This window comes from Vicia villosa, unplaced genomic scaffold (genome assembly GCF_029867415.1).
Source record: "Vicia villosa cultivar HV-30 ecotype Madison, WI unplaced genomic scaffold, Vvil1.0 ctg.000011F_1_1, whole genome shotgun sequence".
Classification (NCBI taxonomy): domain Eukaryota; kingdom Viridiplantae; phylum Streptophyta; class Magnoliopsida; order Fabales; family Fabaceae; genus Vicia; species Vicia villosa.
Window position 1 is genome coordinate 502,351 of NW_026704941.1, and position 26,970 is coordinate 529,320.

The 26,970-nt window shown below is 33.7% G+C and overlaps 4 protein-coding genes across 7 annotated transcripts; 1 reads left to right on the top strand and 3 right to left on the bottom strand.

Annotated features, from left to right (window-relative positions):
* Positions 1 to 1,924: 1,924 nt before the first annotated feature.
* LOC131621834 (ADP,ATP carrier protein, mitochondrial-like) lies at positions 1,925 to 3,955 on the bottom strand. The gene is made up of 3 exons (XM_058892875.1): positions 3,363 to 3,955; positions 2,906 to 3,277; positions 1,925 to 2,557 (listed from the first exon to the last, which is right to left on the bottom strand). Exons 1-3 carry the CDS (start codon positions 3,729 to 3,731, stop codon positions 2,261 to 2,263), a joined length of 1,038 nt encoding a protein of 345 aa, XP_058748858.1. The 5' UTR covers positions 3,732 to 3,955; the 3' UTR covers positions 1,925 to 2,260.
* A 2,440-nt stretch (positions 3,956 to 6,395) lies between these two features.
* LOC131621833 (uncharacterized) lies at positions 6,396 to 10,200 on the bottom strand. Of its 3 annotated transcripts, none has more exons than XM_058892874.1 (3): positions 10,055 to 10,200; positions 8,566 to 9,914; positions 6,396 to 7,231 (listed from the first exon to the last, which is right to left on the bottom strand). In XM_058892874.1, exon 2 carries the CDS (start codon positions 9,889 to 9,891, stop codon positions 8,572 to 8,574), a length of 1,320 nt encoding a protein of 439 aa, XP_058748857.1. In that variant the 5' UTR covers positions 9,892 to 9,914; positions 10,055 to 10,200; the 3' UTR covers positions 6,396 to 7,231; positions 8,566 to 8,571. The 3 variants fall into 3 exon arrangements, with proteins under 3 accessions (XP_058748857.1, XP_058748856.1, XP_058748854.1); XM_058892873.1 differs by having other exon boundaries at positions 6,398 to 7,211; XM_058892871.1 differs by lacking the exon at positions 6,396 to 7,231 and having other exon boundaries at positions 8,185 to 9,914.
* Positions 10,201 to 12,585: 2,385 nt separating this feature from the next.
* LOC131621789 (protein MAIN-LIKE 1-like) lies at positions 12,586 to 13,295 on the bottom strand. The gene is made up of 2 exons (XM_058892830.1): positions 13,267 to 13,295; positions 12,586 to 13,060 (listed from the first exon to the last, which is right to left on the bottom strand). Exons 1-2 carry the CDS (start codon positions 13,293 to 13,295, stop codon positions 12,586 to 12,588), a joined length of 504 nt encoding a protein of 167 aa, XP_058748813.1.
* A 2,490-nt stretch (positions 13,296 to 15,785) lies between these two features.
* On the top strand, positions 15,786 to 26,128 carry LOC131621835 (outer envelope protein 80, chloroplastic-like). Of its 2 annotated transcripts, none has more exons than XM_058892877.1 (17): positions 15,786 to 16,496; positions 16,884 to 16,977; positions 17,083 to 17,165; positions 17,351 to 17,448; positions 17,574 to 17,643; positions 17,992 to 18,082; positions 18,874 to 18,955; positions 19,211 to 19,246; positions 22,063 to 22,216; positions 22,306 to 22,446; positions 22,703 to 22,770; positions 22,868 to 22,946; positions 23,021 to 23,136; positions 23,255 to 23,402; positions 24,444 to 24,513; positions 25,177 to 25,344; positions 25,530 to 26,128. In XM_058892877.1, exons 1-16 carry the CDS (start codon positions 15,978 to 15,980, stop codon positions 25,329 to 25,331), a joined length of 2,004 nt encoding a protein of 667 aa, XP_058748860.1. In that variant the 5' UTR covers positions 15,786 to 15,977; the 3' UTR covers positions 25,332 to 25,344; positions 25,530 to 26,128. The 2 variants fall into 2 exon arrangements, with proteins under 2 accessions (XP_058748860.1, XP_058748859.1); XM_058892876.1 differs by having other exon boundaries at positions 15,787 to 16,496; positions 25,541 to 26,122.
* The last annotated feature ends 842 nt before the right edge of the window (positions 26,129 to 26,970 follow it).

Genomic DNA, 26,970 nt, shown 5'->3' on the forward strand with positions numbered 1-26,970 from the left:
AAAAATTAATATTTATTGGATATTATTTTCTCTTGTTGCTTACTATGGCCGGAAACTACGATGTTGTTTCATTTAGAAACTAGAAACGGATGTAGTTGAAGAATTGATGATCTTGAAATGGTGGTGCTGATCTTCATCACTACAGTGTGGGATGGACCTGCATGGTTAGCACTTCAACGTCCAAATCAGTTCAAAATTTAAGATGAGTATAGTGAAAAGTGGAGATCAAAAAATGTATCTTGCTTTGTGTGTGAACTGATTTTATACCTTGGATCAAGTAGAATGAATTTGAGATGAATTGAGCTTTAATCATTTGGGTTTTTGACCGACCCATAACAGAATGTAAAAATGCTTTCTTATATGGAGACTTAGAGGAAGAGGTGTATATGAACATTCCACCAACCTTTGGTCTGACTGGTGGAACCAACATGTGTGCCGATTAAAAAAGATCTTATATGGATTGAAACAATCACAACGAGTCTGATTTTAGAAGATTCACAAAGAACATGGTGTTTTTGGGCTATAAGCAGAGTCAAGATTACTAGACTTTGTTCTTTAAAAATTTAGAAGAAGGAAAACTAATTTTACTTATTACTTATATTAATGATATTATTGTTAACGATGATGATTTGATTGTGAGATAACCGCTCAAAGAAGAATTTTTAGTGGAATGTAGAATGAAAGACCTTGGACAACTCAAGTATTTCTTTAAATTTGGGTAGTCTGCTTAAAACAAGACATCTTTATCTCTTAGAGAAAATATGTGCTTAATTTTTTGTAGGAAACACAAAAATTTGGATGCAAATCAACAAGTGTTCTCTTGAAAAGAAAATCATAAGATAAGCCTTGAGGATGAAAACTCTAAAGTTGACAAGTGTCAGTATTAGAGATTAGTGGCAAAGTTGAATTGCTTGGCACTTACTAAGCTGAACTTGACATATGAAATTAGTGTGGCAAGTTAATTTATACATGATCCCAAAAAGAGACACTTACAAGTTGTAAGACGTGTTCTATAATATTTCAAAGCCACTCTAGAAAAATGACTCTTATTTAAAAGATATGAAAGTGTAATTATGAAAGTTCACACTAGTGTGATTATGCAGGTCTAATGAGTGATAGAAGATCTACTTAAGACTATTATACCTTATTGTGTGGAAATTTAGTTGCTTGGAGGAGTAAGAAAAAAATGCAGATGCTCAATCAAGCAGTTGCTTAATCAAGCGCTGAAGCAAAATTTAAAGTTATGATATGAAGAATTTGTGAATTATTATGGATGAAAGAAATGTTAGAAGATATAAAGATACAATGCGAAGGGCCTATTCAATATTACATAATAAAACACATTGAAATTGACTACCATTTTATTTAAGAAATGATGGATAGTAGATTGATAACTACAACTTACATTTATTTTAGGTATTAACTTACATGTGTTAGCAAAAAATTTATCAATAAACGATTTAATCAATTTACTTACAAGTTTGAAATAATTGATATTCATTCTTCAACTTAAAATAGGGTGTTGTAAATAGTAAATGTAAATAGTAATACATAATAATAATTTGAGTGCTATTAAATAAAGGGAAATGATAACCAGTGCCCTCAAGGCAATGTTTAAGACTTTTAAAATAGTAAATTTATTTCGATAATCTGTGTATTTAATGCCTCGAAAATTGAAATATTAAATTTTCTATAAAATATTTTCTTTTCTTGGAATGCTTAACCATTGCCCTGAGGGCACTTGTTAGCGAGACCCTAAAACAAAACCTATTAAGTTTATTTTTAATCTCTATTTAGTAAGATTATTTCACAATTATACTTAAAAAATTTAATATATCAAAACCTTATTTTACTTTTTCTAATATACTAACAAGTGCTTTATGACACATGTTATTATTTCCTTTAATTTAAATATTTTATCTATTAAATGTGCCCATAAAGATAGTGCATAGATAAGTAGGTATTGTCTTTGGACTATCTTCAAGTAAATTTACAAAAGTTGCTAGAAAATAGTAATACACATCAACAGATTCTCAAACACATTTTTAACATGCACTCAGTTCTTGATAAAAATATATATATTCCATTCAATCATGTGAGTTTCATTCTTTATTTGGATACATAAAATCTAAGAAAATTTCAGCAAACCATAGAGTAATTTCTCAAAAGAAATAAATAATGAATTTAACAGCCTAAACTGGTTTATTTATTGGTTTTTTCATCATTATCTTCTACTTTATAGGTTCTCTCTTATTGAAAACTAAGCTCCACCAGAACCATATTTCTTTCCCAACATAATAACCTGAAGTTTATCATAACTTGCAAGCACACCAGCACCAGCAACTGCTCTAAGTATGTTTGCACCAGCACCTTTGAAGAGAGATTTTGGCCCTTCACTTTTCACAATTTGTGTGAAAGCATCCATTGAACTCTTGTACTTCACAGCTTCACCTGATGTCATCATCATTCTTCTGCGAACCGTGTCGAAAGGGTAAGATGCAACACTAGCTCCAACTGTAACTACCCATCCTAGAACAAAGCTAGCAAGGAAATTATCCTGAAATATTTTAACAAATATGTTAGAGCCAGCCAGAGCGTCTTAAGTTTTCAGAGGCCCTGCGTAGGTTTGTCGCGGTTTAACTGTGGAATAATAAACAGGGTCCCCGTTTTTCCACGGTTTAACCATGACAAAAAAAATTTCAAGGCCCTTTTTAGTCATTGTTGAAGCGTCCAACATGTTAAGTCTTATGCGGTAATCCGCTTTGCACGCCCTCAAAGACGACCCTAGTTATAGGAGTAAAGTTCGGCCTCTTTGATATCAGTGTTACTTTAGTAGTTTTCCGACACAATCTTTTAAGGAACATGTTATAACAATGAGACACAAAATGAAGTGTGTCACTCTTACCTGAAATGATCCTACTAAGACCACTGGTTTAAGAGAATCATACATTCCGAAATACAAACCGCGGTAGACAGTGATTCCAACAATCGAGACGTTGAAACCGCGATAAAGACCTACAATACCGTCTGAGTGATATGTCTTCTTATAGACATCAACCAGGCCATTGAACTGCCTCTCTCCGCCTTTCTTCACTGACTTCGTGTCACTTGAAAGTCGCGTTCGAGCGTAATCCAATGAGTAAACAAAGACGGAGGATGAAGCTCCTGCTGCAGAACCAGATGCAATATTTCCTGCAAACACTTTCCAATATCCATCTCTCTCTTGCTTGAAGTTAAATAGCTTCTTGAAATAGTCTTTGAATGCAAAGTTGAAGGCCTACAAATGATTAATCATGTTTAAATACGTTTCTTGTTTAGCAAGAAATAGACTCGTGCAAACGGATTCTCAAAAATCGACAAACCTGCGTTGGGAAATATCGGATAACATTGACCGTGTTTCCTCTCCAAAGCGAAGCAAACCCTTCGTCTTTGATTGTTCTACCGAAACAATCTCCAATTCCTTTGTAAGGTTCGGAAAGTCTACCAGCCTTGATCAACTCGTCTTGATTTTGAATCAGAAGCTTCACGCGTTCGATAGGAGCAGCTGCAGATTTCGAAACCGCTGCAGAAACTCCTCCCATCAGAAAATCAGTTGCAAAACTTGCAAAGTTTTTCTCTGATGGTGATGGAACAAACACTGCATTTGAGGAAGAAAGGTTGGATCTTAGATGAAACTGAGAACCAAACTTTTGTGCTAGTGTTGGATATTGGTGCCTATTATCAGCCATCATCAATGCTTTTGAGTGCTTAATAATGAAATAATTATTTTGAACTTTTGGAGATGTGAAAACTGTTATTATATAACAAACTTATGATGCAAAAGTTTGAATTTACTTGTTAGAACAGAAGTGCAAAATTAGTTTTCATTCCTGAGAAAATGGAATGGAAGTTCCATGGAAATTTGTTACAGTTGTCTAGATTATTTTGACTTAGGACAAGTTTGGCTGCGCTTAACTTTCAATTATTGAATTCATTCGGGAAAAGTAATTGTTCAATACATATTATTATATTATACTATTCTTTTCAATGACATGGTGCTATTGATAGTTTTGAGTTTTGACACGGCTCTTTGACTTTGCTTATAAGGAGAATGGTGACATAGAAATATTGAGTAATCACACATAAAATACACTATACATAAGTTTTAGAATAACTCAAAGCATAAATTACAATGAGTAAGAATGTAAAGAAAATACATAGAAGATTTTGTTAATGTCATAATTCATAACATCGGATAGATAGTGACTTCAAGCAAAACATTCTTTATAGTTCCATTATTCTTCTTTTTATGTTATTTTGAGTCGTCTCAAATTTTTGTGAGACTGTGTGTAAGAAACGGAAGTAAGTTTCAATTGAGTAGTGAAATTTTAAAAAAAAATTCTATTTAAAATGTGAAGTCATGTGCTGTAAGCCGCCTTGCACACTCTCAAAGACGGTATAAACGCTGCTCATATGAAAAACAACAACATTGAAAGGGTGAGTGAGTTATACCGGATATAACATAAATCTGAAGGTTAGAAAAACACAAGTAAGATGTTTACGCCTTACACTGTGTTTGTTTCAAATGAAACTTTAAGTCACTACCAAATTTTAAAGAGATAAAAGAAGAGAGATTGAAAAAAAAAAAAAACTTATCTTGGTTGATTCTTACAACTTGGAGTTATGTTGAGTCCCTCACACTTGCTAGATTTTTACTATAATTCAATTAATTATAATATCTCTAAGATATTTCATAGTCTAATTGATTTATATATTAGATTTCTCAAACACTATAATTGGATGTATTTGTCATCTAAAATAATTTGGCCAACTTTTAGGCTATGATTGTGAGTTTGGAGAGCAGGGAAAGACTTCCGAAAAAGAAATTTTAAAAAAAAATATAGAAAAATATTTGATATTTTTTGAAAAAATGATTTTATTTAGAACGATAAAAGAGTTATTATCATCACTAAATTTTTAATTTTCAGAATAGTATAACAACTTAGAAAATATTTGAAAAATTTATGTAAGTCCTCCAAAATTCTCATTCAATACAATTTTTGAGTTGTCCTATTTTATTTGATTTTTGGTATTATGAATAAAATCAAACCCTCCTATTCAAAATCTTTTTATTCTTTTCACACAATTCTTACTATTTTCTAAAACCCTCCTCTCCCTTCTCCTCCAAACTCGCAAACAAAAAACAAGTAAATAGATGATTGATTGGGTGTTTAAAAATTTCACTCAATAAAAATGTTTAATCTTTCAATATAAAGTGTATACAATAAAATCACTTGTTTGTTTTTTTCTTTATAGTGAATAGTGCGCGAATCACTTGATGAATGTCAATGGTTTTTTCAAAACCTTTAACAATAAATCTTCTACGACATTCAATCCTTGTAAACTTAGCAAGATCTTTTGCGTTTACTTTAATGTCGTTCTTTGATCAAAATATGTGATGAATGCAATTAGCTTCCATTGAGGTATGCTTCCATAATTCCTTGACGAGATTGGCGTAGACTTGTTTCTTCTCGCAATCAAAGTAGTTTGACCATTTTACACCTTCAAATTATGGTTTAATATCAGTCATTGAGAGCTAAGCTTGTGAAATCAAAATAGTATGTTTTATGGAGGATTCAGATAAAGCTTTAGGAATTGATAGATGTGTATCAATTTTTGACAAGGAGGATTTTCTGAAAAAGGTAAGGAGGATAATAATGGAGTAGATGGGTAAATTTTAAACTGAACGAATGTTAAATGTTGAACGATATCGCGGTTGCTATAGGACGAGGTGATTTTTCTTTAAAAAAAGTTTTAATTTGTGAAGGCAATTTCAATAATAAATGCATGAAATCATGACCTAGGAATATGATAATTAACTAGGACTTAAAGTACTTCATGAATATGTTAGAATAAGATTTGGTTTTGCAATAATACCTCCGAGTTTTAATGATAACAATGAGTATGTTTGTATGTACAATTTTGGTACTCTAATGTTTTTTATTTTTGAGTATTTAACAAACAGGCTTTGAATCTGATGAAAGGCGCTACCAAACCATTAGAAGAAACCAAGTTCCTCTTCTGCGCTACACAAGTTCTGGTGAATAGTAGCAAATCACTTCAGAAGGCTTTGAAGTTGTGACTCTGATACGCTATCAAAGAAATCAAGTTCTGAAGATCTGAAGACAGAAGTTCCGAGGAACAGTCCAGATGTTGAAGACTTATGTTTCTGAAGATAAAGGGTACCGAAGACCAAGTGTTGGAGATTTTGAAGACGAAGTTCTGAAGACTTGAAGTTCTGATGATCCAAGGTTTATTTTCTTTCTTCTAACTCATGCTCGTCAAAAACCTCTGAAGTCCAAGAAGAATATAAGATAACGTTAATGTGGTACTTAATTCACTATAATCAACCTGATTACATACACCACAAAGACTACATATCAATTTCTTCTTGAAAAATTATGACTATACCCTAGTCTCTCAAGGAACACAATCAACTTACAAGTTGAAACACAAAGAGTGTGTGTCTACAAGATGCTTCTTAAAAGCGGATTACACAAATAAAATACAAAGATAACACAACAGTGTTAAGCAAGTTAATGAACAAAAGTTCCTTGCTTTTCACGGAATGAACAAAGTTTCAGCGTATTTAAAAATTCGTTCGTTTGTTCAATAATTCGTCATTCCTGCAATCTTCCAAATCTTTATTATATAAGCATCAAAAGATTTGTTGGAGGTGAAGTTAGAATTGTACAATCTCTTAGTTGTTTTCTCCATAACGGTCAACAGAGAATGGTAGACAACATTGTAAATTCATACAGTCCTTGCACCGCACAACATGCGTAGTGGAAGGAATATCTAATTTGTACGATGTACTGTTTTGTCTCACGTAAAAACCTTTAATCTTATCTTCTAATCTTCAGAGGCTTCATAATGTAGAGTGGTGAAACATGTTTAGAAGGATCAAATGTTGAAACGAAGTCTTCAGAATCTTTAGAACTAGTTCTCCAGAACCTTGTCTTCAGAGTCTTCAGAACTTAGATCTTGAGAGTCTTCAGAAGCTCCATTATTAGAGTCACAATCAAAAGCGATGACTTGCATTCTATCAGAAGTACAGGAGCGTTCCAGATCTTGATTTATATTTGTAAAACATGCTTTGTATATTCCCATAGTCATAATGTGTTGATGCCAAAAACGGATGACGCCACGCGTCATACTATCAAAGTCAGAACCTGAAAGCAAAAGGTACACACTACATAAAAAAATCATTAGGATACAAAATTATTCTCTAAGATATCATGAATTATTATCATCAAAACTAAAAGCCAGATGCAAAACTAAATTTTATTCTTACACAAGGAGCTAATGCCCAAACTGGTGTCAATTCGCTCCAAATAACCTAAGGTATAAAAGTCATATTACGGGATATTTAATGTACACTTTATGATTTCCACTTTTCTATACACTCATTTTGAATTTTGAACTAACTTGAGTGTTAGAGCGTCACCGATTCATAATTCCACATAATCAACATACTCATAATCCTGGTTCTTGAACAAAACAAAATTCGTAAATTCTTTTTAACTTTTTACACTCACTTTTTCCATTAGGATGACATGTTTCTATGCGTGATCAAAATCACCCACTATCAAGGTTGCAACTTCAAAAACTGTTCCTTGATTATAAATTCTAGCATCGGTTGTTTTGTCTGATATTTACTTCAAATTGAGATTTTATACACATTCATCATTTAATCCTAAAGGACTTTACATGACCATTATGTTTCTCCAAATATTTCTTTAAATTTGCAACAATAACAGATTGAACATATATTGAATTTCAGATAAGATTGTATAAATAAAGTTAATCAGGTATTGTGATTGATGAAGATATTGTTTACTAACATTTGTATATTATCAAAATACAAATAGTTTACTTTCCTATTATTAAAGGAGAAGATGATTAAGATTTCAGGAAATAAAAAAATAAAGTTAAGTGAGATTTTGTAAGCATTTTAATTGAATAATTTATGTTAAAACCAATAAGATACTCGTGCGTATGCAAGAATAAATTTATTTGATATGGTATAAAATATATTTCGATGTATATGTAAATTTGAAATAATTACTTATACATGATACATCTATGTAACTTTGTAAGCATTTTTCATATTTTTTATAAACAATAAATTTGCCTTAAATGTTTCATATTTTTGGTAGACATGAAGTTTAATTTAAATTTTTAATATTTTTGGTATACATGAAAGTTTGGATTTAGAAAGAGGCTACATCATAACATACTTTATTCAACCAAAGAAAGTTTATATTCTTCCTCATCCAAAAAATGTCAATTATTACTAAATCTACTTTTAAATTCATGGCAACAGTTCAAAGGGAAAATGTCATCCATATATAGTTCAAAATCCAAGAACAAATAAATATGTATTCATTTTCAAGAGCAAGAACTTATATATATATAACTAACGTGCTAAATTAGTCTAACTGTTCTAACAAATTATGAAGCATCATAAGCAAAAGGGTTTCATTTCATACATTATTTATTTCCGCAACAATGATCTATCCTTACCGGGAGCTACTGCTGTCTAGCCAAGTTGATATGTTCTCTCCCTTGCGGCTTGTTGATACCGATGGTTGCAGCGTCTAAGGACATCTCAGACCTACTGAAATCTGCCTCCTGCTCTCTCTGCTTCAGTTTCAAGATTCTGCGGTCATTTTCCAATTTCATTCGCTTGTTCTCCATCTTCATCTTCTCCATCTCCCTATCCTTCTTGCTACAGTATCTTAACCACTTAAACCGTTGTTTCTGAAGTTCAAGAGCCTTGGCTTGGTACTCGGCATTTTGCTCTTGAAGCTGCAACAGTTGTGCCTTAATCCATTCTCTTCGCTCCCACGGTGACTTTGTAGGGTCTTGAAAAACCTTTGCCATTTCAACCTCAAGTTTCTTCATCCTAATAGATGGCGGCCAAGAGTGTCCATGGCCATCCTCCTCACTTAATTTATCTCGATCACGAAAAAACTCCTCCGTCCTCCTCCCTCCATCCCCATGTGCATTAATATTAATCTCACCATCCATCTCATCGTCTTCACTTTCATTGTTATCGTCATCATCATCCTCAGAGCCATCGTTATCTCTCGAGTCCTTCCCATGTTCCAACGCATAACCATGCAAGTCAAGATCATGGCTACTCGGTACCCTTTGTCCATTATGGTAAGCACACATTTCCTTATAAAACAAATGCTTCGAACTCAATATCTTCCTAACATCATCTTTCGCCTTAGCAGACAAATTCGTCATCGAATCCATCAACGCAGGATTCTCAACCACCTGACAACAAGTCCCCCTACCAAGTATCTCATTCAACCTCTTATACCTCTTATTCAAATCATTAAACTTATCCTCACACTGCTGCGGCGACACATGACAGCCCTTGCTTATCATTATCTTCGAAACCGTTTTCCACTTACCCTTCTTCTGTAAAACAACAGACTTCCTCTTAACACCATCTCCACCACCAATCGTCCCATCGTCACCAACGCAACTCACCACCGCTATAAGCAGCCCAACCACATCATCCGTCCACTTCATTCTCTGCCACGGAGACCCCTTTTTCCCTTTCCCACCATCAAAAAAATTCTCGCAATTCCCATCTTCCGCCTCATCGTCTTCGCTCATATCATTATCATTCGAGCTAACAATTGCTTTCCCTTTACCGAAATTCAACCCAACATTCAAATTTTTCACATCAATTAAACCATTTTTGTTATCATTTTGATTTTCCAAACCATTCATGATATTCATATGGTGTTGTTTACCATGCCTATGAAATGGAGATTTAATGTCCAAAATACCCCCACCACTCAAAAAACCACCACCTAAACCTGAACCATTCATAACTGAAACACAATTCTGAAACCCTAATTCCCAAATTCCGAAATAGAATTAGAAACAGATACTGTTACTATGGTTAAGTATAAGTGAAAATCTACAACATAAATTAAAAGCAGAAATTAATGAACTAATGAGAAAAAGTTGTAGATCTGGTTTGAGATTTTACCTTGTTTAAAAGTGCTTACGATTAATCAGTGGTAGCATAGAAAAAGAGTGTGTTGGGGTTTTCCTTCATCTTCAAGTTCTAGCTTTTCCAAGTTCCAACACTCTTGTAGTTGTCAAAAAATAAGCTTTTTTATATAACATTGTTTTTTCAACAAAATGAAAAGGACAAAAAAAGAAGAAGCTGTTTTAGAAATTTAAATGAAAAAATTATTTATTAAAAATATAAGTAAAAATGTTTAAAAGTTTGAAATTTTATTAAAACTAGACGTACAAAATATAATTCAAAATAATTATTATAACTATTTATAAATTATAAATTTTATAAAATAATTATTTATAAATTATAATTTTATCTAATAATTCAAAATATATTATTATAACTATTTGAGGTTAAAATATTAATTGTTATTACAATATTAAAAAAATAAAATATGTATAAAAAGAATTTCAAACTCTTCTAATAGGGTCGAATATGAAATATATAATAAAAAAAGTAATATTTTATATGTTAGGTACTTATTATTTTTATATGTAATAACAAATATATAAATTATAAATTTTGGAGGAAAGAAGTTGTAGGATTATAATTTAGTATGATATGATGATTTAGTTTTTAAATTTATAAGTATTTATGCCAATAATTTTTTTAATATGTTTGTTACTTATATGGAAATGGATTCTCTCCTGCCTTTCTCTTCTGCCATCCCTCTCATGCTCCATCTAGTGGCTGAGAATTAATAGAAATTATAGTGATGAAAAGATGCTGCTTTGAAAAATGAAAAAAATGATAGATGAATGGCCAAGATGTTGGCTGAATGAAAACAGGAGATAAAACACTGCAGAGGATCCAAATCCTATATGGAAATGGATTCTCTCCTGCCTTTGACGTTTTTGCTATTTATATTGTGTGACATAAAAATTGATTATATTTTACTTATTTTGTGTGTATGCAAATATTGTATATAGTTAACTTATATGTATATGTTTGTAAATTCTTTTCATATTCATTAATTTTTTAAAATTTGCTAATAAATTAAGAATTTCACATGTATATAGGCGATTCAACTCTCCTTCAAAAGATTTAATACAGATGAATGTCTAAAACAGCAAATTCAAATTTTTTGATTAAATTGGAAGATATCTCCAACATCTCATCTAAGTGCTTTTAGATCACACGCATAATTAATTAATGTACTATAATTTTTATAATTTTTTATATAACTAATCATAAGACTTAATTAATATATCTTTAGTGGTTAAAACACAATAACTTTGTTGTAATTTAATTTATTTAAAAGGTTAATGAGGGAGAGATTTATTATCTATTGTGATTATTATATTCCTCAAACTCCAGAGTTTCCTTAGGCCAAATTTATTTGGTGCGATTATATTCCTCCTTCAAAGTTTACTTTATTTTTGGAGGATTGTTGACAGCAAAATAACTACAGTACTTATGAAAATATGATTAATAGAGGTCTTTGCATGTATGCTTCTTGCCTTTCCCCAAGCAATGTAAAATTGTCATTTTATGATATATTTTGAATATTGTTGATACTAGTAAAATACTTATATGATATAGATTTTATTTAAATAAATATATAAATTTGAAATGAGTATTTAATTATAAAATAAATAATGATAATATAAATTCAATTGTATTTAATAATTATACAAAACAAAAAGCTCATGAAATGGAGAAATTAAAAGAAAATGACATTTGAAATAAGAATTTTGTGCTTCAAATAAAGACAGGTGTTAATTAAAATAAAATAGGTATTTTATTTATAAAGGCCCATAAAAAAAGAAAATTTGACATTTGAAAATAAGAATTTTGTATCTCAAATAAATACAATCGTTAATTAAAATGAAATAGGTGTTTTGTTGACAGTGGTCTGTGAGAAAAAGAGAAATTTTGATATTTGAAAACACGAATCGCGTGTCTCAATTGTTAATTAAAATAAAATAGATATTATTTTGCTAGTGATTTGTAAGAAAAAGAGAAATTTTGTAAGATGTCATCGAGATCCCGACGGACAATGGTGTCGGGAGCAGCCTGAGATGGAGATATGGGTATGCATCGCTCTAGAAAATACCTGATCATAGTGTCGGTCTCACATGCCAGCCACCCAGAATACAAAGTGATGAACTCGAATGGGATAATCTCCTTGTGATCCTCGAACGACATCAATAGGATCTCATCATGAACAATCTGATTAAGATACACCCGAAACGACAACACGGCCTGATTCCCTCTATAGGGAGATAAATGGCAGCCATCGGCACCTCCTCCGTATAGTTAAGATCATGATCAAAATCATGAATGCACTGGAAGTGAGAAATAATTCATCCCTGAAAAACGAATAAGAGTCGTGTAAGAAAAAAGTATTCATAGTAAAATAAATTTAATAATGGGAAGGAAAGGTACCGGCACCAGTGTGCAAGAGTCTGAAAGCTGCTTTGTCTTCCAATTAGAGGCTTCATTAAGCTTTTGGTATAAGTATACTAAATAGTCGGGGGCCTAGTTTAACTTCCTCACCGTATCCAAATCCATGAAGTATCGAAGGTATGTACATCCACGTAGTTAGCACTTTTGTCCACAAAATGGGACGTGCCAACCAAGAACATGACGTAACACCTCAAAGCATATTGACAGTGATACTGAACAAAGAAGTCATCGCCCTCATTCTCGGAATCAGTTGTCGTAATAAAATGGTCGTGATAAAGGTCCTTCAAGAATGAGAACTTTGTATGTGCCCCATTAGTTGAGGAACACCGCTCAACTGCCTTTTCTGGTTGAGCACCCAAATAGTCAACAATCCACTCAATGGCAACATCACGAGTGATGCAAGAGTGGTTAAGGAACCTCCCTCGGATAAGAATGTGTAGCAGGCAGGCAACATCGTCCAGAGTATTCGTCATCTCTCCAACCGGAAAGTGGAAAGATGACGACTCTTTGTGCCATCTCTTTACGAATGCCCCCTGTATTCCGTGGCTAATGGTGTTGTAACTGAAACAACAAAGTCCAGAAAGTTCAGAGGCAAAAATGGTCTCCTTGAGTCAATTCGCATTAGGATGATGCAGAGTAAATATTTTGTGAGCGTGGTTTACGGACTTTAGTACCGTCCGTTCCTGTTAAGATAAATATTAATATCAAGAGGGAGGTGTAATAAGAAATTGTAATAAAAAAATGTAAAAGTGTAATAAAAAATATACTTGTCTTGTGGAAACATGTCGGACGACATGATCTGAGTAATAGATCAAGAGGGAGATGTCAGAGGGCCCTCCTGGGTAATCCGGTTTAATCTGTATGAGTGCCGGAACACAAACCTCCTCGTGTGCCGAAACATGAATCTTCTCGGATACCTCTTCATTATTCCTAGATGAGGACGCACGTGACAGACGACTCCTCAGAGTAGAAATGGATATTCCCTAAACTTCCTTCCGCAGTACCCCGCCGCGTCCTCGTCCCCTTGTAGCCTGCTCACATCTCTCACGCTGAGCGGAAGCAGTTTGGGTTGGCCTGCCGAGTCTAATTCTGTTCGAATTCTCAATCATTTTTCTTGGAAAAAGAATAATCAGTACTCAAAGGGAATGAACAAGAACAAGTTTGAAAAAATTAAAAAAAAACTCAGACATGATTTCAGAGATGTATCTCTAAAACCCCTCAAAGGTGTTTTCGGTGGTGCACTTTTGAAAACACCTGTGACAACCATTTTTGAAGCTTTAACCTCAATCACCAAAAAGCCTCATTTTTGACACAAAACAACCACATTTTACAAGTTATACTTCAACCTATTAATATTAAATGATTCCAAACAACTTATTATAAACATGCAAAGTAGAAAAAGGAATTTTGAGAAACTTATTCAAATTTGGAGTTTTGAAAGTTGTTAAAATCTGTAAACAGTAGGAGTTGAGATGAGTTGTAATTTGTTGGAATGAGTAGAAATCAGTTGAGAGTTGTTGAAAATAGATATTTAAGGGGTTTTGGATATTTGAGTGTTTGAGTTTGAAAAGAGACAAAATGAGGGGTTTAATGTATATACAATAATTCAGAGATGCATCTTCGAAAAATTCAAAACTTAAAAAAAAAATTATTCAGAGATGCATCTCCGAAACACCCTTGATTTTAAAAAAAAATGTTTCGATGATGTATCTTTGAAAAAACCTAAAAAATATGAATTGTTGTGCGTTTGGAGATGCTCTCCGAATTCGGGACTTAAATTTTTTTTTTGTCAAACCCTTAAGAAGGTTAAGAGGTACATAAAGAAAGAGAAATTCTTTATAGATCCCCTACTCTTCTTGGTCACCCGCGGCGAATTTTCCAGAATGCCCCTTTATTTCGGAAATGCATTTTCGAAACACCTTTTTTTACCTAAAAAAAGATGATTTCGGAAATACATTTCCAAAAACACCACTTCGGAAATGTATTTCCGAAATCGTGCGCGTTTGGCTGTGAAAAATGTGTTTTCGGAGATGCATTTATAAATTCTGGAAAAATCTGGAAAAAAAACTTAGGATGGTTTGTTTTATTTGTTCAACGATACATGGGATGTGTTTGCATCGCCATAGTAGTAAGCTTAGCATGAAAATAGATTGACAAGGATGACTCTATTTTTCTGATATGCGCAACATGACTAGAGAAAGTAGTTGGTTGGCATAAGAGGCAAAAGGACAAAAGGCATTAATTGTCCCAGTCGCCGATGTTAGAGTTAGAGATGAATTGATGTTGACATTGTCTGCTTAAGTGTACAAAATGTAGTACAAAACTCAGCATAGGACAAGAATATCCATTCAATGGGAAGTTGGGTTGCTTTACAAAAGGTTTAACCACGTTTTAGAGATAAATATATTAACATTTATATTGAAAAGTAAGAGCATTTAATGTTGTGAATGACTGGTGATGATGATATGGGCCTTGACTAAGAGGAAATCTCTCTAAAATCGTTGCAAAGTTGTGTTGTGATGATGATATGGGCCTTGACTAAGAGGAAATCTCTCTAAAATCGTTGCAAAGTTCTGCTGTCTCAACAGTTTACAAAGTATGCATTTTTTCGGAAGTGTATTTCCGAAACTTTAAAAAATGGGTGTTTTTTTAGAAATGCATCTCTGAAAACACCTTCTATTTGATGTTTTCAGAAATGCATTTTCGAATTCTGAGAAAATTTTGAAAAACTGAAATAAAAGTATTTTTAATTTTTCGCTGGAGGTTCTCCCCACATAAGGTCTCCAAAGAAATTCTCTAAGGCTATGTTTGGGAGTTTGGAGGGGAAGGAAGGGGAGGACTTTGGAAAATAGAAGGAATTAAGGGAAAAGGATAAAAAGATTTTGGGTAGGAGGGTTTTGGAGGGTTTGAGTTTATTCATAACATCAAAAATCCTATAAAATGGGGGAACTCAAAAATTGTATTGAAGGAGGGTTTTGGAGGGTTTTGGAGGGTTTTGAAGGGCTTACATAAATTTTCCAAATATCTTTTAGGTTGTTATACTATTTTGAAAATTAAAAATTTAGTAATGATAATAACTCTTTTATCATTCTAAACAAATTCATTTTTTCAAAAAATGTCAAATATTTTTCTATATTTTTTTAAAATTTTATTTTTGAAAGCCTTCCCCTCCCCTTCCCTCCAAACTTCCAAACATAGCCTAAAGAAATTTCCTTTTAAATTGGTTGAAAATTTTAGAAGGTTGAAAATTTTGGAGTGTCAGTGAGGGTGTCGACATCTACACAGATATGGGCTATAATCAAAGCCCAGTAGAATAACAGGCCCACCTCCGTCTTAACACTGAAAAACCTCGTCGGAGAATCAGAGAGGCGTGAGCGGTTAACGAAGCAGCTTCAACCGCTGCAAAGGCAACCACCGCACATCACTCTCTCCACATTCAAATTCTGCATATGCAAAACGACGCATAAATTCCACCACAATGCCTCGAAACGACGACATCCGTTTCGTTTCTTCTTCCATCAAAATCCCTCTCCCTTCCAAACCCCTAAACACTCCTTTCAAAACCGCACATTCTCACTTCACCAACGCAACTAACTCGTTTTCTCAACTCATTCACTCGTTCAGAACTCACTCCACCGAGTTAACCCGGTCAGTGTTCCGGAAATCGCATTCTCTATGTTCGGCGACATTATCACTCACCGACGAGAGAAAAGGCCTGTCTCTTTCTGCGGCGGAGGAGACTCAGTTGAAAACTCGACAGAATGAAGAGAGAGTTTTGATCAGTGAAGTGTTGGTTCGAAACAAGGACGGCGAAGAACTCGAGAGGAAGGACCTGGAAGCGGAAGCAGCTCAGGCTCTCAAAGCCTGTCGACCTAATTCGGCTCTCACGGTTCGCGAGGTGCAAGATGATGTTCATCGGATCATCAATAGTGGATACTTTTGTTCATGCGTTCCGGTTGCAGTTGATACGCGTGATGGTATTCGATTGGTATTTCAGGTATAATTGAAGTGTATATAACTGTTTCATGAGGATATTTGAGTTGAATTTTAAAAGATTTGAATTGAAATTTAGTGTTCTAGTGTTGCATGTTTAAATGTGCATTGAATTGAATTTGGTAGTGATGATATTTGGATAGTTATTTGAGTACTCGTTTCTCGTGGTATAAGGTAGAACGAAATCAAATTTGTTAATTGATGGTATTCGATTGCTATTTCAGGTATAATTGAAATTTAGATAACCGTTTTATGAGGATATTTGAATTGAATTTCAGTAGATTTGAATTGGAAATTAGTGTTATAGTGTTGCATGTTTGAATGTACATTGAATTTTGTTTATGATGGTACTTGGATATATTATGTGAGTACTGGTTTCTTGTGGTATAAGGTAGAACCAAATCAAGAGTTCCAAGGATTGGTATGTGAAGGAGCTAATGTTATTCCAGCCAAGTTTTTAGAGAACTCTTTTCGAAATGGACATGGTAATTTATTCCTCTTTTTCCATAACTGTGCAATTGTAGTCGTGGATATTTTTCTCATGTAGTATATCATTTGTGGTTTGCAAACTTACGTGTTAAGTTGTCCAGGGAAAGTTATCAATTTGAGGCGTTTGGATGAGGCTATATCTTCTATTAATAACTGGTATATGGAGCGTGGTCTTTTTGCCATGGTAAAATCCTCTTAAATTCTGTTCGAACTTCAAAATATAGTCCTGTTTTGTGATAGGTGTGAATTTAGAGTTCAGGTTAATTTTTCATGTTTTAAGTAGTCTTAGCAACAGGAAATATCATCTAACTAGTTTTCATTGGTAGTTGACCATTTTTTCTTTTCCCCCGGCCTTGATCCCTACATTAGGTATCAGCTGTTGAGATTCTATCCGGGGGTATCCTAAGATTACAAGTTTCAGAGGCCGAGGTCAATAATATTTCCATACGGTTTCTTGACAGGAAGACGTAAGGACCTTCTTTCAATTTTGATACACACACATAAATACACTGGTGCACACAAATATACCCATAATGTTTTGTTATATATTTTTGTGGATAAATTTTCTTTACTAATTTGATTTTATATTTAGTGGTGAGACTACTGTTGGGAAGACAAAACCTGAAACAATACTTCGGCAAATTACAACCAAGAAGGGGCAGGTAGTTTCTTGACAGAGCCCTGGATATTCCAACAATAATTGTTCATAGTCTGTTACTACCTAGCTTTTGGAAATTTAATGAACTGATATACATTTAATTCGTGCGCAAAACTGCAAATCAAGCCAATACTTTGATTATTCCATATTTATCTAATTTAAGTTTTAAAACTGATTGTGAATTTGTGATGTTATTTTTATCAAATTTGGTTGTTGCCAACATGATGGCAATTGATATAGTTCATCAATAGAAAAGTATAGGATATTTCTTTATTCTCTCTTTTATGAAACACACCTTGATTTTGCATAGTCACTGAAGGATTTTTGGTATCATCTGCAATTGTATTTTCAGGTCTACAGCATGCATCAAGGAAAAAGAGATGTAGAAACTGTATTAACAATGGGGATCATGGAAGATGTTAGCATTATTCCCCAACCGGCAGGTAATTATACAGACAGAAAATGGGCTTTAATTTAAGGTGAATAATTGTAACAAAGAAACACAGTCAGTCTAAGTGTTAACTGTTAACTACACTTGCCAAGATGTAATGCAATTTCTTATCGGGGCTTAAATAAGTTTAGCATCTTTGTTCAGCATTTTATCTTCCTAACTCCTGTCAAAAGTTACTTTGGTACAGCTTGATTACCTTATAGCTTATGGGACCATTTCAATTTAAGTAACTAGTTATTCTTCACTTACTCAAATGTTTTCATAAGTTTAAGGGTTTATAGATGAAGTTAAATGAGAGAGTTTATGAAAAATAAAAATGTTGAAGCTTATTTCAACCTCTACAAAAGCTTCTGTTTTAAAATTCAGTGTTATAGTAAAATTCTATTATATACTCTTTTCATGAATGTTTGTGGAGAAGAATCATAAAGGAAAAAAAAAAGCAGAGTTGTTCATGCTATTTTGGAAAGAAACTTTAAAACTGTAGCTGTCGAAAATACAAGGCCAAAGCAAAAGAAGAAAATGAAACATTGAGATTATTCACTATTTGAAAATGTAAGTAGCTTGCTTTTGTGGAGTTTACTAGTGCGGAACAGGGCTTAAATAAGTTAGTGTTCCTCGAGTGGGGCCAAATATTTTCTTATTAGCTCTGCTAGTGTTATTGCTATCCTGTAAGGGCTTATATATTATTCTCAAAGAATGGACACCATATTTTCTACTTTTGTTTTTGTTTTCCTCTATTGGATCAATGGTACTCTCTAAAGTATATATTTTGTTGTGTTATAGATACGGGGAAGGTTGACTTAGTGATGAATGTGGTGGAACGTCCTAGTGGAGGATTTTCTGCTGGTGGTGGGATATCAAGTGGGTAAGTGATGCGAGTCTAGAGCATTCTTAAATAATGCTTAAATTTAGTAAATATGCAAATTATCTTGTCCTCATTTACTTATTAAAAATTCCCCTTCCACAGCAAATCTGGAAGTTATTGTAATCCTCCTTACTTTAAATTTCAGAAAGACAACCATCCCTTCATATTTTTAAGTGTAAACAAACCAAAGGGAAATAAGCACAATTTTTTTTTTTGGTTACTGTATGATCTAACTATAGCCCTATACATTTGCAGGATTACAAGTGGTCCACTCAGAGGACTCATTGGAAGGTAAGCTTATTTTCTTGACGAGTGGTGGGTGAAGTTAATGCTTTGTCTTTTAAGGCATTCTATACTCTCTTTCATCAAATAGCCAAAGTTACTTTCCTTCAATTAAAACCGTTTTAAGGGCTATTTACCTCTGCTGCTGGCTCCATATACTGCTAGTGCCATAAAGTGTTTATTCATTTCATTGTTAAATATTACATATGCCCCTTATAGCTGTAAGCACACTGCCTCCTGTACACAATTTTACATCTGATAAAGCTGAGCCATATGAAGATTTTATATGATACTAACTTTATCATATCAGTTTATCAGCTCTTTACCTATTGGTTTATTTAATTCAATTAAAAATATATGACTAGACAGCACGCCAAAATTGTTATTCTGTGTTTGACTGGAAAAATAGTGATGGGACAAAATTAGTTCAGTAAAGACAAGACAGGGCAATTGATAAACGCACTCACAAGAGTCAAAGTCAAAGTTATCCCTTCTTTTCTCTCCATCCTCACTTTCCACCCCTTCCCGATGAAATCCTTATCTCTTATCAAATCTCTTGGCTGTACTTAGGTTACACCGGCAAGTACCACCACTGTCTAATTAGAAATCTGGTGACTGACAGCGGCATCCACAGCTCCTTCTCTTTCTGTCAAACTTTTTCTAATATTCTTGTTTGGGTTTCTGATCGGTAATATTTTAAGAAAATGAATTAACCGAATGTAATCACACGTGTCGGTGTCATGTTGGACACTGGACACACCTGTTGGTGCTACTGAGCTTGTAGATGCTGCACGGACAACACCATAAATGCCACAACAGCCCCTCAACACCAGCAGTTGATGAAAGAAGAGCACCAGAACAGAATGGGAAGAAAGAAGGAAGCATTGGTGATTTACAACTATCTAGAGTGAAGAAAAAACCAAACCAACAAAGGAATATATCAGTATATCATAATACATTTATATAGTGGGAACTATTGACCTTTTCTAGGACTTCTCAGGACATGGATCTTGAAACAAATGTCTCCATGATAGTTTACTAAGTCTTAAGATTTTGGTTTAATTTATAAAATATAAAAATTAACACGATAAATATTAAATGCAACTAAAAATGATCGATAACATCAAAGCTGTGACTGGTTTCTCTGAAGGACCCCTTCCCTTCAGATATTTAGGAATACCTCTTTTGAGCAAGAAGCTCTCAGTGGGGAATTGCATGATCCTTGCGGAAAAAATTGTTGCCAGAATTCACCACTGGAGCTCAAAGCTTCTCGGCTTTGCAGGAAGAACTCAGCTGATCAAATGTGTCCTGTTTTTGACAATGAACTTTTGGATGCAAGCGATTCCCATTCCTAAGCGAGTTATTACCATAAATGATGCTGTTTGTCGCTCGTTTCTTTGGACAGATTCTGGAAATATCACTAAGAAATCCCCCATCTTGTGGAAAAAGGTGTGTTCTCCCAAAAACCAAGGAGGCCTTAGCTTAATTTCAATAGAGGAGTGGAACAGAGTCACATTAATAAAGATGTTATGGAACCTTTGTAGCAAGAGTGACAGTATGTGGATCAAGTGGATCCACTGCTACTTTAGCAAGGGGGAAAACATAATGGAGGTGCCTATAAGGAACTCCTGTTCATGGATCCTTAGGGCTATTTTGAAGCAAAGAGAAAGAGTTGCTCAGTTACCAAACTGGCCCAAATTTATGCAGCAGCAAAAGTTTCAGTCAAAAGATCTATCAAGCCCTAAAAGAGCTTGACCAAGAGGTAGGCTGGAAAATGATTTTTTACAGTAACTATGCAAGGCCTATGGCCCTCTGCACTCTGTGGATGGCCTGCCATGGCAGACTGGCGACTAAAGATAGGCTGTGTAGATTCTCCCTGCTGGACGATGATGATTGTTGTCTGTGTCAAGAGAAAGAATCTGTACAACACCTTTTTTTTAGTGTACTGTGACTAGAAGTTATTGGCAGGAGATCTTGATCTGGCTGCAGATTTCTCACATTCCTAAAGGATGGCATGAAGAGTTGGATTGGATAATTGGCCAAAGCAAAGGAAAAGGTTGGAGGGCAAGCATTTTCAAATGTGCCATTGCTGAAATAATATATGGTCTGTGGAGTCATAGAAATAGTATCTGTTTTGGTAAAGACATAATTAGAACTAATGTTTGCCAAAACATCATAGATAACATTGTTTTTAGGACCTAGAACAACCCTATGCTTAGGAAACATGTAAGCATCTTGATGATGCCTTAGGTTGGGTTTGGTTGGTTTTTTCCTTTAGTCCTCAAGGAGCTGGATCCTTAGATCGCTATATTTGAACTGTTTTTTGGCTAATAAAAGTTTCTTATTTCCAAAAAAAATAAAATGATCGATCACATTAAAAAAATTAGTATGACAACAATTTAATTTAATTATAAAATAACATTTGGAGAACTTACAGATGTTAAATTTACATTTGTGTTTTATAGTGAAAAACAATTGTTTGATAGTATTTTGGGGATTTTAGCAAACTCTAGATTATTTTATCATTCATGTATGCTTCTTAAAAATATGCACAAGTCTGATGTATTGATAACCAAACAACATAAGAAATAAAAAATTGTATCATGGCTTAACTACTTGTCCTGTACAGTGTACAGGTCTGCATGCTTTTGCTATAATGTGTTGTAAATCACACTCTACGACCCAGTTTATTTGTCAATGAAACAAAATAAAGCTGTTTTTGCTTTACTAAATGTTCATATTACATATTGCTTATGCCTAATGGTCCAACTACCACTGGCTTACTCATGTTTGATCCACTCAACAACATTTTGTTCCCGTTGCAGCTTTGCGTATTCTCATAGGAATGTTTTTGGGAGAAATCAGAAACTCAATATTTCCTTAGAGAGGGGCCAGGTTGACTTAATTGTTCGTGCAAACTACACTGACCCTTGGATCCAAGGAGATGATAAGCGAACATCTGGAACAATAATGATTCAGGTAATATCTAAAGGTTTATTTGTTAAACCTGCTTTTGATGATAGAAAGATAAGCATTGTGTTTGCTGATATTTAATCAATTTAATTTAGAATTCAAGAACGCCCGGAACAATTGTTCATGGTAATCAGGATGGTAGCAGTAACCTGACCATTGGCCGCATCACAGGTGGCATAGAGTTGGGTCGACCCATTAGGCCAAAGTGGAGTGGAACAGCCGGATTGATTTTCCAGGTGCTTCATTAAACTGCTTTGGTGGATGTTATATTATGTGTTAAGCTGTAACATTTTTATTTCTAATTTTAGTTTTTCCAAGCTACCTCTATCAATACCTCTTGCAAATTTAGTTTTTTTCTAGTGTAGTTAAATCGTGTATTCACTAGTGAGGTTATTCCTGCCATAAACTACAGTATCCAGGCCCCCCTTGCTTCTATGTTTATTAATGCTACTGATTTTTTTTAACTTATATCAATTATCTCTATCATTTCAGCGCGCCGGATGTGACAACAATGGTAATCCTATCATTAGAGATACTTACAACAGTCCTCTTACTGCAAGGTTGTAATCTAAGGAAATGCTACATGTTACTTGTTTTGGATAGTATGCTTATGATGACCTTATGCTGTTCCTAACTTCTGTCAGTTTTTCCTTGTAGTGGCAATAACCATGATGATACATTGCTTGCTAAAGTTGAGACTGTTTACACTGGTTCTGGTGAACACGGGTCTTCTATGGTTCGTTATGAACTGAATGCAGTTCTTCAATTTAAATGTAAATGTTTTTGATCATTACTTGCTTGGTTTTGCAGTTTGTCCTAAACATGGAACAGGGGCTTCCTGTTTTGTCTGATTGGTTATCCTTCACTAGGTTGAATGCACGGGCTAGGAAGGGTATTGAGATTGGTCCTGCTCGTTTTAATTTAAGGTATGAATTACATGTATTCGACCCCCTGAAGGAAGTAGTAACCAGTGCATTGTTTACGCTTTATATTAATGCAAAACCTAATCTTATGTTTTTCCGACTTCAATTGGTTCATTGCCAGTCTCTCCGGGGGCCATGTGGTAGGCAATTTCTCTCCCTATGAAGCTTTTGCCATTGGTGGAACAAATAGTGTGAGAGGCTATGAAGAAGGTGGTGTGGGTTCTGGTCGATCGTATGTTGTTGGCTCCGGAGAAGTTTCTTTTCCTATGGTACTTGAATTTTATTTAGTCTTTTCCGGTTCAATTAGGTTAGCTTTTCCTGTGTGCTTATGCGCAAATCCTAATTTTCAAGTCATGTACCTGCTTCAACCCGACTATTTCTGAAATTTGTTACTGAATTGTGTGATTTCTTGGAGTAGAAGATAGAGAATAGAGTAGAAGATGCCTTATTAGTAGAAATAGCTGTTATGAGTTAGAAAGTGTTAAAAAAAAGTATAATCCAGAAGGAAAAAATTTCAGGTCCAAAGAAAGGGTTAAAGTAAAACAGAATAATGTTGAGCATGAAATCTGATGAAAATTTGTGAAGAAACTCTTCCGAAAATTTATGCCAAGTTGAATCTGACGAGCGTTGTTGAAGGTGTAAAATTATAGCAATTGGGAAAAAAAATTGTATCATTTGATATAGAACTGACACGGTTCCAAAGTCGAAGTCCATTATGATCAATAAATATTACACGAACTAACTGCTCAATTCTTCAATTCTAGTCAGCAATTCCCAATTCACCAAATTTTCACTGTAAAAGATTATGTGATGACTAATATTCAAATTACTAAACATTTGTCTCCAATCCCCTGTCCTATAAAATCCTTATTTGCAAAGCCCAAAACTAAATACATACACTACTGCCAACTTATAACAGTAGCCATGGTTGGTTTATTATCGAAGAATAAAATACCGAATGTTCATGTAGTCAACTTTATGTATATAATTAATAATATAGATGGATAAAAGACAACCTGGTACCATAAAGTTCCTACCATATGGGGTCAAGGGAAGGGTAGGATCCATTTGAGATCTATTGAAGGCTGTGTTGCCATTCACCGGTAATAAACTGATTCCTTCAAACCCATAATCTTCTAGTTACATGACAAGGATTTAAACAGTTGTGCCAAGACTCCTCTCTTCATATGCCTATATAAATTGACGATTAAATAACTGTTGCTTATATCCTTGTACCTGCAGGCACATGCATTTCATTAAAGCTAACAGAAAGAAAAAAAGTCCTGATCCTTTACTGTTTATATTTGCAGATACGGCCAGTAGAAGGTGTCATATTTTCTGACTATGGAACTGATCTTGGATCAGGCTCCACTGTCCCTGGTAGGTCTTTATTTGACTTTTTTTAACTACAATTCATTTAGTTTATTTGATTTGAAGATTAATATTCAAGAGATCACTCAAATGCGCATGAGTTCTATCAGTAGACTTGTCAGTATTTTATGATGTTTGCAGTCAAGCAAGAACTCCAAGCACACACTTCATATCTAACACTTATAGATTAGAGTCTTTTATACTAAGGGTCTGTTTGGATTGACTTATTTGAGCTTTATCTTATGACATACGTTCTGTGACACTGTTTAGAAGAGCTTATTAAAACAGCTTATAGAATTATTCATAAACTTTTGAGCTTATTTTTATGAGTTCTCAAAGATAACTTATGAAAATAATTTAAAACATATATAAAAATAATTTAAATTTATTTGATCTTTTGTTAGAAAAATAGCTTATACAAGCTTTTTCATAAGTGCTTATTTTAATAAGCGCTTGTGCTATAAGCTCCAAATAAGTTGTTTATCCAAACAGGCCCTAGTAAGATCCAACTTTCTTGGCTTATGTCTACTACTGTATCTACAATATCATTTTATATATAAATAGACTTCTCAACTGGTAGTGTTTCTTTTGATGTTTGCAGTATAGTTTATCCTGATCCTTAATGAGCATATATTATGAGGCTTTTGATTTATTTTTTCTTTCTTTTATTAGGCGACCCTGCTGGAGCGAGGAATAAGCCTGGAAGCGGATATGGGTACGGGTTGGGCATCCGTGTTGATTCGCCTTTGGGTCCTTTGCGTCTTGAATATGCCTTTAATGACAAGCAAGAGAAGAGGTTTCACTTTGGGGTTGGCTATAGAAACTAAACGTCCTCTCAAGGTTTCAATTCGTTTCTTTTTGTATGATTCTTTTTTTGGTTTGCTTGCATGGGCTTTTTCCTTATTTAGAAAGCTCTGTAAATATTTTCTCTCAAATATGTCTTCAATTCAGCTAATGCTTCTCTAAGTGTTTACCCGTAGATAGATGAAATGGCTTATTCTGGTTTGCCTCTTACGTGATTTGAGATAATTTACAGGATTTGCATGATTAGTGGAAAGTGGATCGGTCATGTAGGTTTTTTACATTATAGGATCGTGTGGAGAGAAAGATGAAGCATCAAAAAGGGTTCTGACTTCCTGAGTAGTAACCAACTATTCAACATTTGGACTACACCTGACTAGCTAGCTAGCTAGCAGTAGTGTAGATGATCATCAACGTGTGAGCTGTTGCGATCAGAGGTTAATGAATTATTGGATCCTTCATTCCTACTGTAGTAGTATAATTGATAATTCTATATTTTTGTAACAAATACACATCAAGGAGTTATAATTTTAAATATATTTAATCCATTTTTTGGAAGTCTGTTTGTTACTGTGACAGTCCTAAGAAACTCAAGTAAACAACTAAGGAAAATACACAAGTTATGAAGAACATAGAGGTCCATCACTAGACCACACTATACTCGAGGCCCCTAAATTAAAAGCAGAAAAGCAAAAATTCTTTAAAGGGTTAATTATTTGCAATATTTCGCATTTTAAAATCATAACCAGATTTTTGGGGTCATAATTTCCCTTCTTTTTGTTTAACTTTTTGCTGGAAAAGTTAGATACTTAGATCCACTGTAACATGCCCGTATAAAATCCAGAGACTAACAATTTAGTCGGTACACAACTTTGTAGTTATCCTATTAAATAAATGTTTTACCTTTTCTTCCATGGAAAAAATGGGGTACTTTATGCAAAGAATTATGGATTATTCATCCATCAAAATTATGTTATGATTAGGACTATGGAATTAATTAAAATAAAGAAGCTTCATAATTATTATTTTTTCAGAAGGCGGCTAAATTTATCACTCTCCTTTTCAATTTATATACTCTTTCATCTTGACATATTACTTCATAAAATAAATAAACATGTTTTGTACATATACTCAGCTAGTATATTAGAGAAAAAGGAAATGAACAAGTTCTTGTAAATTAAAATAATTGTTTCTGAAAAGATTCATATTAAATACATTACAATTATTTTATCCATATGAAAACAAATTATGTTAAATCATATGCAGTTGTGCAAAGACATTTAATGTGAGAACGCGCGAACTCGCAATATTCTATCTAGTCACATTTTAAAGATGAAATTTCAGTCACTAAACTAAAATCAACAAACTCACAATATTCTACCTAGTCACATTAGTCACATTTTAAAGATGAAATTTCAGTCACTAAACTAAAATCAACAAACTCACAATATTCTACCTAGTCACATTAGTCACATTTTAAAGATGAAATTCTAATCACAGAACTATAAAATCAACAAAAAAATATTATATCGACAAAAGTTATGTTTCAAATTAAATGTCATTTTTATTTTTTAACGTTGAATTAATTTTCCTGTTTCAATTATGTTCTATAAGTATTAGTACTATGTATACTTATTTTAAAATATTATCCCTTTTGCATTACTA

Coding starts and splice junctions, on each gene's coding strand:
- LOC131621834 (XM_058892875.1), bottom strand. CDS start 3,731: ATGATGGCTGATAATAGGCACCAATATCCAACACTAGCACAAAAGTTT. Junction 3,278..3,362: donor TCCGATATTTCCCAACGCAG/GTTTGTCGATTT, acceptor AATCATTTGTAG/GCCTTCAACTTTGCATTCAA. Junction 2,558..2,905: donor TCTTAGTAGGATCATTTCAG/GTAAGAGTGACA, acceptor AAAATATTTCAG/GATAATTTCCTTGCTAGCTT.
- LOC131621835 (XM_058892877.1), top strand. CDS start 15,978: ATGCCTCGAAACGACGACATCCGTTTCGTTTCTTCTTCCATCAAAATC. Junction 17,166..17,350: donor AGCGTGGTCTTTTTGCCATG/GTAAAATCCTCT, acceptor TCCCTACATTAG/GTATCAGCTGTTGAGATTCT. Junction 19,247..22,062: donor CTCAGAGGACTCATTGGAAG/GTAAGCTTATTT, acceptor TTCCCGTTGCAG/CTTTGCGTATTCTCATAGGA.
- LOC131621833 (XM_058892874.1), bottom strand. CDS start 9,891: ATGAATGGTTCAGGTTTAGGTGGTGGTTTTTTGAGTGGTGGGGGTATT.
- LOC131621789 (XM_058892830.1), bottom strand. CDS start 13,295: ATGTCGTCCGACATGTTTCCACAAGACAA. Junction 13,061..13,266: donor GACATGTTTCCACAAGACAA/GTATATTTTTTA, acceptor TTGTTGTTTCAG/TTACAACACCATTAGCCACG.